General features: G+C 39.9%; 1 protein-coding gene across 2 annotated transcripts in view; it reads right to left on the reverse strand.

Moving 5' to 3' along the window:
* Positions 1-6,499: 6,499 nt before the first annotated feature.
* The window catches only part of LOC122808609 (protein Wnt-4-like), a 449,218-nt gene continuing 443,513 nt past the window's right edge, over positions 6,500-12,204 (reverse strand). For both annotated transcript variants that reach the window (XM_044079568.1, XM_044079569.1), the window contains exon 5: positions 6,500-10,703. In XM_044079568.1, coding sequence (XP_043935503.1) covers positions 10,236-10,703 — 468 coding nt within the window. In that variant the 3' untranslated portion in view covers positions 6,500-10,235. The remainder of the gene's footprint in view (positions 10,704-12,204) is intronic.

Consider the following 12,204-nt stretch of genomic DNA (forward strand, 5'->3'; position numbering starts at 1 on the left):
GGCATCTATGTCTAAGGAAGTCATTATTCTACTGTATTCATCATTCATCAGACCTATCGATGAGTACAGTGTCCCCTTTGGTATGTACCTAACCAGGCATATCCAACAACTGGAACGTGCACAGAGGTTCCTCACTAAAATAATTTTGGGCTTAGGTAACAGGTCATATGCAGACTGTCTGAAGGCCCTATCCCTGTATTCTGTCTCCTACAGGCTGTTAAGGGGAGATTTGTGCCTAGCATACAAGACATTGTCAGATTACACTCTGATGGAACTCCTGCATATCCACAAAACAAACAGCACCACAATTACCATTCTAAAAACTTAAACCTTGCCTGTGATATAAATTGGACCTGCTGGAGAGACAGGTATGTATCCCAGAGACTACCCCTTCTCTGGAACACGTGAAGCAGAGTTCCTCCCTAATCCAATTCAAGTGTAACTTGGACAGTTGGATGGGGACCAGGAAATTCATCCCAGGTTTATCACCTATGTCTCCAATGGACACAGGCAGCCTGTAAATGATTCATATCCTAGGCCTCTGCTTGTAAATGTTTCCTATCCCAAGCTCCTGATTACACCTATCAAGGATACCAGAACTTGTCAGAGATTTGGCATGCATGACTAGGCTTAAGAAGGCTCTTGTGGTCTTTAGCCTAGTAAACACCTATGAAACTATAAGGTTGTTTTGTCTGTCAAGCCTCCTTCCTTTCTTTCTGCTTCTTATCTGTCTTCCCCCTCAGAAAAAAACAACATGAATCCTCTTCTGATGGGGAGGAAGAGTCTGATTCAGATGAGCAAAGAGTCTGATTCAGATGAACACTCTATCATATTTATCTTGGATTCTCATTCTTTAGGCTGAACGGCCTCAGATAATGAAAACACATTATCCCCTGACTCTCTTGTTGATTAAATTTCCTTTAGGGAAATCATCACAAAAAAGGTACAGCATTTTGAATGTGAATCAAAACAAGTTTCTGGTACACAGAAGAGATATTCATTTGTTGAAGTTAGGAGTGCCTACTCCAGCACCCCTGTTTTGGAGGATTTTCTTAATGCATTTGCATCTACCTCTACCTCTCCTGATTCCCAGCCCTGACCCGTAAGAGGCCTGATAGGTTTAACAAAGTGGCAGAGGATGTAAAACTCCTGTATAAAAATCCTTTGGTAGACCCTTCTGTGTTTTGTGTCTCTATGGACAAGCCTTCCAAACTTTTACCTGCTGCTAATGTTTTACCTTCAGACAGAGACTGTAGGGCCATGATCACATGTGGAAAGAAGCTTTACATTTCTGTCACTCTAACATTCAGGGCATTGAATTATCTAATCCAAATGACAGAATATCTGTTGCCTATTCGTAGTGAATTATAATTTTTTGACTGACCATGAGGTTTCCGAAACTAAACAGCAGGCTGTTTCTGTGGTGGGTCATGTGGGTCTATGTTGAATGTTCGAACATTCAAAATTTCAACTCTCATATGGTTGACACCATATGATCAGATTTTTGAATGTTTTAATGCTGTAACGGAGATCTTCGTACAGTGCAAAATGGGAAGAGTTCCCTTTTCTGCACTGTAGTGCAATCTCGGAGTTGATATATTTAAAGAGCGGGAGGTGTGGCGAGTGCAGGGAGGCTTGCCCCCCTGCTTAAAACCTTCAGGTAGGTGTTTTGTGTAGTTTATTTGTTTTATTATTCAAACTTTTGAAAGTTCGATCATATGGTGTCGATCATATGAGAGTCGATTATCTAATATAGACCCGATCATGCTACTCAGGTGAGCAGACATGCTATCAAATGTAGCTATAAAGCATTAGAAGTTTTCTTCCAGGAGGTCTGCTGTCGGATCTGTCATCAGAACATTTACATGACTTTGTTCCCAGTCCATACCAGAGGATAACAAAGCTAAGCAGTAAGACTTCCCTCTTAAAAGGGATTTAATGTTTGGTCCTGCTGCTGCAGACCTTGTTCACATCTTTGCAAGAGAAGGGAATAATGCAAGATTTCAAGCAAATCTTTCTCACCTTGGTTCACAGGTTTCAAAGGAACTACCCACTTACTTTTCTCATAGAGACCAAAGATCTGCTCAGAAAGGCAGGGAAATGGCAAGAAAAAGTTTTCAGGAAAAAAAAAACTGCTAGAGATTACAAGTCTGAGAAACCTTTCTTTTCAGACAAATCAGCCTGACTTTGTCACCTCCTGTCCCCCTCAGTCCATTCCTTCCTTTGTTCAAAAGACTAACCTCCTCCCTTTCAGATTGGCAGCATGTTCATCACTTCAGACAGGCAGATCCTTTCTGTTATTCAGCAAAGCTACAAAATGACTTGGAAGGAAATCCCAGACTTCAGTGGTGTTCCACCTCCCCCATCCACCCAGCTGCACCTTCTCCCTCCTATTTTGCAGGGTCTTCACTACCAAGGTACCATAGAACCTGTGGCACCACACCATCTAGGAAAACCTTTTATTCCACCTGTTTTCTGATACCCAGACAAGGATAATGGAGACCCATTCTGGACTTGTCTCACCTGCATACCTTTCTGAAGGTACCTTCATTCAAAATGGTTTCCCCGTTAAACTATTCTACCCTTTGTCTTACATCAAGCTTTTCTGGTATCCCTGAATCTGAAAGATGCTTACTTTCACATTCCAGTTCCCCCTTCTTACAGGAGTTCCTTGGCTTCTTGGCTTGTTCATCACACTTTAGTTCTCTGCTTTACTGTTTGTGTTATCCACAGCCCCCCTCCCCCAGGCTTTTCACAAATTGCCTAGATCCAGCTATCGCCTTTTGCAAGACTTGAGGAATTCAAATATTCCCATACCTCGATGACCTTATACAACAACCCCTCAGGAAGACCTGTTAAAACATCTCAGCTATACTTTTTGCCTTTTGCAGAGGCTGGGCTTCAGTGATCAATCTCAAAAAGTCTGCATTGACCCCTACCCAGGATCTAGCCTTTCTAGGTTGCAGGCTGGACACGTGTCTCATGATAGTCTTTCTTCCACAACAGAAAATGCAGACTCTATCTTCATGAACTTTCAGCCACTCCTTACTTTTCAGCCTTAACCTGCAAGGAAAATTCTAATGGCTATGGGGTTCATGGCATCTTCCATCTCCATAAATCCCACTGCCAAACTTCACATGGGAAAGATCTAGTGATACCAAAAGTCTCTCTGGTCTTAACTTTGCCACCCATTAGACACTCAGATTCCACTACATCTTTTTCTGGAAAAAGATTTACATTTGTGGATCTCTCAGGTGCATCCAAATCCAGGACTACCTTTCAAACAAACTCTTCCTACTCAGGAACTGCACACAGATGCATCTGATCTGGCTTTGGGTGCATGGACAGGCTCCTTACCAGTTCACGGTCAATAGAACCTCAAAAGAAGGAGCACATCAATGTGAAAGAAATGAGGGCATTCATTCAGACTCTACAGGTTTTTTCACACTAATGGAGTCCAGATCCCTGCATGATTTTCACAGACAACACAACAGTCATGTAGTATATAAAATAATAAGGGGAGAAAGTCGTAGTAACTATGCAGACTTGATCTTCTAGCATAGGACCAAGCTGAAAAAATAAATCTGTCCCAATAGGCAGTTTATATTCCTTTCCAGGGCATTGTTTTAGCAGATTTGGCAGATGTTGAATAGAGAGGTCTTCCTGGACATATTCCACAAATGGGGCATTTCTCAGATAGACCTATTCACGTACAATCACAATAAAAAACTTGGGCTGTTTTGTCCCAGGATTCCTTGTCCTTAGGTCTGGAGGACAGATGCCATGTGTTTTTTTATGAGAGGTAAAGTTCCTGTATGCCTTCCCTGCACTTCCTGTAATCCAGAGGTTCTGTTAAAGATGCAAATGGACAGACTAAACATCTTGCTGATGACTCCTATTTGACCGAGGTAGCATTGGTTCCTTGTTCATCATCTGGCCAGGGGTCATCATCACAAGTTACCCTACAGAGTGGACTTGCTCATAAAGAAAAAGGCTTTAACACTTCATTCCAACTTGTTAGTCCTCAATCTGATGATGTAGATGATAGACTTTTAATCCCTTTCAAACACCAGTTTTCTGAGGACATGCTCCAGGCTCTCCAAGAGGAGAGGAAACCTACCTTTAATACATCTTATATCTCTAAAATGGAAAAGATTTTCTATGTGGTGTCACAAAAAAAAAAAGAGAATCCCATTCATACTAGGATTCCCACTATACTTTCATATGTGTGTGAGCTCTTAAGAGTTGGTCTACTTTTGCCTCTATCAATGCACACTTATTTGCCATTTCTGCATATATTCCCCTTGGTCCACCCCTGCTTTCTAGAACTGAGGTGGAGCAATTTCTCAAAGCCTTCCTTCATTTAAACCCACCTAGGAGGGCTATCCCCTCTTCTCGGACCTTAACTTTGTCCTGGAAAAGCTTACCTAGCCTCCATTTGAACTAGTGACTTCTGGATCTCTAAAGATTTGTATTTGTGAAACTATTTTACTATTGGTCGTTACTTCTACCAGAATGGTCTCTAAGCTCCAATCCCTAATGGCTTGTCCTCTCTTTCTTATTTTCCATAAGGATAGGGTATTTGTTAAGGTCAGGTTTTGCTTTATATCTAAAGTAGTCAATGAATTGTCTCTCAACCATGCTATTAATCTGCCTACTTTCTTTCCTAACCCTCAAAACAAGACTGGAAGACTTTTTCACTCCTGGATATGCATAGGCAAATCAGATTCTATTTGGACAAGACAAAAGACGTTAGGAAGATGGACCATCTGTTTGTTTATCTTATCTTGAAGCAAACAATTGCCAAATGGATTTTAACATCCATATCCTTTTGTTATTCCTGTCATGGAAATGTTTACCCTCTTTGGTTAAGGCCCATTTCACCAGAGCAGCTTCTTCCTCAGGAGCCACTTTCAAATTTACTGATTCCAAGGCTGTTTTAGAGGCAGCCACATGGTCACAAAATACTAAAGGGTAGATGCTTTCTCTTGATGAAGAGCTTCTTTTGCTAGAGCTGTGATGTCTAGATTGATTGACAGCTTCTCTATTCCTTGTCCATTCACCTTTTCTAACTGATAAGCTTTCAGAATCATCCAATGGTATTGGAATGCTGCAACTGTGCTCTAAGGAAGGACTTACAACAGTTGTGCAAGAAATTATCATAGTTGTAGATGTCAAAATGATCACTGTTGCAGTATCAATTCCCACCATTCTTCACATTTTTCTAATGTTCATCTCCTGGATGCTTGTGGACTGAGGGTGTACCACCTCCATTCTTTCCTTCCATTAGCTGATGTTAATCCCTTTTCTAGTTCTTTTCCTGAGGTGTCTCCAGGTCTCTTGGTTTAGAGATAGTTTGAGGATTTTAAGCTCATATGACCACTTATGTACTGTTATACCCGTGGCTTGGGTCATCCATTGACTTATAACAAACAATATGGAAGTTGCTTTGGCTTTGGTACCCTGGCCAGATGTCAGGTTACCTTGGCAAGATAACCCAATAGTATTGGAATACTGCAACAGTGATCAGTAGGACATGTAATGCTACAGTATGTTCTTATACACCTGTACTTGCTGTTTGCATGGTATGTGCTCAGTTGTTACCTTGTATACTAGTTTTTGAGAATGTGAATATATACATATCTGTTATCTGTTTGTTCTTGTATGCACTGTTACTACAAATTTGGCCCTATGGACTCAGGCTTTGGTTGAAAAGGGTCTAATTACCAGCCCACATACCCAATTATCAAATGTAATAAATAAAAATGTTAAAACTTGACATACCTATTAATGAGCTTAACAATGTCAGTAGGTCTTCTGCTTTACTTGGATTATATATTTTTCAAAACGCGGTCATGCATGTATTTCTCATTCAACAAAGTCTTTTAATAGCCTTCTTATAGGGAAGCAACTGAAATTTCCTTTTACCCATTTTATAAGGAAAGAAGACAAACAAGTACCAAGTCTCCAGCCTTTTTCACAGGTAAGCATTCAATTTCTGACAGTGTTACCTATTGCCAGAGTCAGTATTGAAGCTATTTTTTTATTGGACGTATCTGTGTTGACTTCGTTTTTTTTTTGAGTATAAAATTATTAAACAACACATCAAGATAGAAGTATCTAGAGATTCTTACTGGTTGGGTGGCACAGTGGTGCAGCGGTTAACGTTGTCGCCTCACAGCAAGAGGTTCTCTGGTTCGATTCTCGGCTGGGGTGCCTTCTGTGTGGAGTTTGCATGTTCTCCCTGTGTTCACATGGGTTTCCTCCGGGTACTCCGGTTTCCTCCCACATTCCAAAGACATGCAGCTGGAGCGTTTCTCCCCGGGCCTCCGCTGAAAACAGGCTCTGTGGAACCTAGTCGGACATTCCCAGTCAACAAATGTTAAATAAATAAATAAAAATAAATACTGCCAGCTGTTATACTGTTATATCTACAGTGCAGTTATTCCAAATTAAAGATGGTGCATAGTTGCATAATGCTTTCAGAAGAAAAAAGTGCTAATTTTTATGTTTATTTTATTCATCAGACCAGGACTGGACTATTCAGTAGTGGTCTGGGTCCATATAAGAGACGATGGATTAACAAATAAGAAGAGTTTCAGAAAAATTATACAAAGAAAAAATAGTCATGAATATGTCATTGTTCACCTGTCAACAGACTTCAACAGTTACAATGTTTTGCATAATAGAAACCTGACTGGTAACAAACTTAACCAGACTTTTAGTCACTAAATGAGATCTGCATCAGAGCTCCATACAGTACAATGGAAAATAACATATTCAGCAGTAGAAACTATGATGATAAAGTTAAAATGAATATGCCCAAAATTAACAAGACATTAACATGCTTTACCACAAGCTTGATAAAAAGTGCAGACTATAATGATGTATAATATTTAAACAAGTTCAACAGAAATTAAAAGTGAGCTGGGCATCTTTATGGTTAACATGGAATATAAATCCAAAATGTAAAATAAGGCAGCCTTGGTATTTAATAATGTTTTAGTCCTTAAACCCTGACTGACTAATTCATCTGAAATTTCTGGAACGAGTGTCTCTCCTCTGGGATGACTCTATAAACATTAATACAGAGGATTCCCTTGAAAAAAGTGTTTTGCTAAGTGATGGTCTTTTATCTGCTGCCAACTAAGTCAGTGAAATGAAGATGTGCATCAGAACCCTTGTGTAAATGGTGGTGAGCTGGAATCTTAGTGATCCAAGCCACTTACTGTGCCAGCTACACTGAGACTAGTTGCAGTATTATGGGAGGAATAGACGACAGAACCCTTGTGTAAATGGTGGTGAGATGGAATCTTAGTGATCCAAGCCACTTATTGTGCCAGCTACACTGAGACTAGTTGCAGTATTATGGGAGGAATAGACTACAGAACCCTTGTGTAAATGGTGGTGAGCTGGAATCTTAGTGATCCAAGCCACTTATTGTGCCAGCTACACTGAGACTAGTTGTAGTATTATGGGACGAATAGACTACATAACCCTTGTGTAAATGGTGGTGAGCTGGAATCTTAGTGATCCAAGCCACTTATTGTGCCAGCTACAGTGAGACTAGTTGCAGTATTATGGGAGGAATAGACTACAGAGCCCTTGTGTAAATGGTGGTGAGCTGGAATCTTAGTGATCCAAGCCACTTATTGTGCCAGCTACACTGAGACTAGTTGTAGTATTATGGGACGAATAGACTACAGAACCCTTGTGTAAATGGTGGTGAGCTGGAATCTTAGTGATCCAAGCCACTTATTGTACCAGCTACACTGAGACTAGTTGTAGTATTATAGGAGGAATAGAATACAGAACCCTTCTGTAAGTGATGGTGAGCTGGAACCTTTGTGATCCAAGCCACTTATTGTACCAGCTACACTGAGACTAGTAGTATTATGGGAGGAACAGAACACAGAACCCTTGTGTAAGTGGTGGTGAGCTGGCACATTTATGATCCAAGCCTCTTATTGTGCCAGCTACACGAGACTAGTTGTAGTATTTGGGAGGAATAGAATATAGAACCCTTGTGTAAGTGGTGGTGAGCTGAAGTCTTTGTGATTTAAGCCACTTATTGCGCCAGCTACACCGAGACTAGTTGTAGTATTATGGGAGGAATAGAACACCAAACCCATGTGTAAGTGATGGTGAGCTGAAGTCTTTGTGATCTAAGCCACTTATTGTGCCAGCTACACTGAGACTAGTTGTAGTATTATGGGAGGAATAGAATATAGAACCCTTGTGCAAGTGGTGGTGAGCTTAAGTCTTTGTGATTTAAGCCACTTATTGTGCCAGCTACACTGAGACTAGTTGTAGTATTATGGGAGGAGAATGAGTGCCATAGAATACAAGGGCCTGGTGAAAGTCTTTTGTCATCACCACAGTGTAATTTGTTGATGGCATCATGTTTCAGTTTGCTGGTATCAGCACATTGCAGCTTGTTGAAGCCATCACTTTGCAGATTGTTTTCTCTGTCACATCACAGATTGTTGGCACTGGCACACCATTGTGCAAGCTGTTAGTACCACTACACTGTCAGCAGGATTAGTTCTGGGTACTATATTAGCCTTGTACAAGCACAACTTAGTCCAAAGAGCAGATAAGCTTCACCCTTAACTCCCTATGATTTATTAAAAAAATGTAAAAGGCAAAAAGGCATTTATGCAGGGGCTGTGGGAATAGCTGTAGTGAAACAGTATGACAGAAAACTGTCAGCTGAATTATAGAACATTCTAAAAAACTTCTGTCACATAATTTAGATCATGTTGAACTTTAAACCATTACTGGCACCATTACATCTTCTTCTCACTTTGAAAACCACACTTTCAGCTGATACAACACATTGTAAATTATTTATTTCAGGACATATTTAAGACTTACTTTTTTGAAAAATGAGAATGTAGTTATTTTATACCTTTTTCTGAATATGTATTGCTCAGAGAGTATCAGAGCTATAAAAATTAGATTCACTTGTGAAGGAATGTCAACTTGCTTTTGTATATTCATTACTCCTGGTTAGTAAACAGTGACTAAATTGTCAAAAGCAAAGGAATGAAAAAGAGAGCTGGCAAAGAGTTAAACGGGATGTTTATTTGAAAGACTGTGGTTAATGTTTTGTGCTTGTTTGATATGGGGCGGGAAAGTAACAACAGTTTTGCATTTTGCATGTAAAATAAGGACAAGTGTAATCATCAAATAATTTGTTTATTTTGAGCAGGTAAGTGGAGTAAATTGAGTACTATGACCCTGTTCAGCCATGACCAGGTAACATAGTAGCCAAATAACAATAATTTTTGCAGACTTAATTAGCAGGACAGCAGACTGTATTACATTTAATAGATCGATAAGTGAGGGAGGGTGAGAAAGGTGTGCAGGGGTAGAATGAGAAGACAGTAAGACTATCTGACAGTTTTCTTTTGACGCAATAGATTGCTGCCATGAATTCTGTCATTTGGAAAGCAAAGCTGAGATGGGCAGTTATTGTGTGAATATGGCAGTACACTTTGAACAGTGTGGTGGAGAATGCATGGCAGTATGCCAGGTGCTGGTGTGACATACTGGGGATATGTGCTGTTGTTTTGTTGGAAGGGCTGATACAGGTGGCAATGTGGTGTGGAAGACTCTGTGGCAAGGCTGCTGTTTTAATAATATAGTATTTTGGGTAATGTCTGTTTTGTAGTCTGTTCTGACACTGCATAGAGTCACAAAGTGTAAGTGTGTGTGTGTGTGTGTGTGTGTGTGTGTGTGTGTGTGTGTGTGTGGGGGGGGGGTGTGTGTGGGTGTGTGTGTCCTTGAAATGAGTATGTTTTATAATTCTGAGGACCATAACTGCAATATTTAGAATTTTAAGACTTACATTTTTTCGAATTAATAATGTATTGTAATTCTGAGGTTGTGTACTTCAGAGCTTCCCCCTTCTCTGAGGTATAGCAGTCTTTGAGTTAGTATATGAAGTTAGAGATCAGGGGTGATGTTTTGGGAGGTGGCACAAAAATGCTTTAATATCATAACAGCAAATTCCCCAAAATTGTCAGAATTTCATGACCTGCAGTTTCAAGTCTTGCATTTATGATAGGGAGCCCTCATTGAGACCAAGAATAAGGTATATTTTTGATGAGGGAGTCTCCCTCTGTCTCATCCTCATTTCCCTCAGACTACACCAATGAATGCTCAGCTTTTATAATAAGCATAGATTATTTTAAGCACTTTCTGTAAAATATGTGGTTTTTGAGTACAAGTCAGCGGCAAGTGTGCACCTGTACAATATTGCGGCACTGTTTACATTTGACAGAACAGCACCAGCGAAACTTGCAACTGCACCTCTCCACTACTTCTGCCTCTGCAGTGTTGAAACCACGTCCGCAGCACATGAGCTCACAGCCGTCAATGGCATGTGATGTCTTATTGCACTGTCGCCCTGTAGTACCTAACACCCCATTCTTGAGATCCTTGTCACAAAAGTCTGGGCTGGGGGACAGGTAGATGAGGTCCTGAACAGTATAAGGTTTGTAGTGTGAGTTCTTTGGCACCAGCACCTTACGGGAACCAATTTTCTTCTGATGCACCTCAGAGGCTCCCTCAAACTTTTCCTTCAGGACATTTCCCACTTTGCGAAAAGGAGGCATTACCTTCCAGCAGGTGCGAACTTCACAAGATCCTGAGACACCATGACACTTGCACTCCACTTTCATATGCGACAAGATTGCCTGACAGAAGACAAAAAAAAAATAGAAATTAGTTAGAGTGGAGACACAGCTAGGTTTTGTACCAAAAAACATTTAAGCAATATGGGCTGCAGAGGGCCCTTTGTTTCTTACATTTTAGAATACATTATGGAGTTCTTGTAAGAGAACTATCAAGTGCATCTGCATATTAATTTTTATTAAGATAAAATAAATTAATTCAGAGCAGATCCTTTTCAGCCACACCCTAGGTCTTGACTGCTTATATAAAGTTGATAATTGAATAAATAGGAATGAGCACAATAAGGCAGTTGGGGTTCTTTTGGAAATTGGTAGAAAAAGAGGCTTGACTCCTTTTAGCACGCACCACAGTTTAATAAACTGTGGTGCATGCTAAAAGGAGTCAAGCCTCTTTTTCTACCATTGCTCTGCTTTTGTTTTGTTGGTCGGACTGTTTGGGCAATTGGTTCCATCGTATCTTAGTTTTCTTTTGGAAATTATTGGGACTGCAGTTCTTATCATCAGAACTGTTACACTAAAAGTATAATACAGGAATGTATGTATTAAAATTACAGTACCATGGAATATTCCAAGTGTTTCCACGTATCGGTAGCAGGGATGTGGGGGTACAGACATCTGCTTCAGGGTTGCAAGGGTGAAGACCCACCAAAAAATGATTTAAATGCATTATGGTGAGATGCTCAGTACTTTTTTGCCATTTGCACTTTATTGTTTGTAACTGGAGAGCTCACAATTATAGGTCTTGTTCTTTCAGTAAGGAACAAGGCATGTGTTGTCATATAAATATCACTCCTGGGGTGGGTCAAAGCATTAGGTGAAGCTGAGCTTTTAAAGTTATTAATCATTAATATGCTGCCATTTACTTTTTTTATCAATGTTATATTTTTTTCTATATATCTAACCCAAATACAGTAATGCTATCCACCTACTACCACTGTGTCAGTGGTTCATCTGCTAGTCAGGTGCTTTTAATTTTTATAACCCTTATATGAAACACAGTAAGGAAGCATGCAGCAATAAATGTTATGAACAGCCACTAATTAATAAAATATTCCATTTAGTCCTTAGATAAGGTACAGTACAATAATAAAAAGATGTGGTGCATAAAATTGTAACATGTCATCCAGGTGAGACCAGAGAGGTTATCTAAAGAGCAGTCACACTGTTATTTCCTTATAATATTCAAGTATTGTTGCAAGCTTCAGATATATTGACTGCAGCAAAGGGCTTAAAACATACCTGGCACTACTGGGAAAATAATTAAAGTGGAGAAACTTAAAGCAGTAAAAAACCTACAACCAGTTCTTTTTATAATTTATATATGGCTTTCCAGCATAACAAGACATAATAATAATTCAAATTATTTATTTATTTAACATTTGCTTACCAGGAAAGACCGACTTGGAATGAGCCAGTTTTCAACAGAGGCCTGGGGAGAAACACTCCAGATACATGTCTTTGTAAAGTAGAAGGAAACCCACATGAATGCAGAGAGGCCATGCAG

The sequence above is a fragment of the Protopterus annectens genome, chromosome 8.part0 (assembly GCF_019279795.1).
Source record: "Protopterus annectens isolate FY-2018-M chromosome 8.part0, PAN1.0, whole genome shotgun sequence".
Lineage (NCBI taxonomy): Eukaryota > Metazoa > Chordata > Ceratodontiformes > Protopteridae > Protopterus > Protopterus annectens.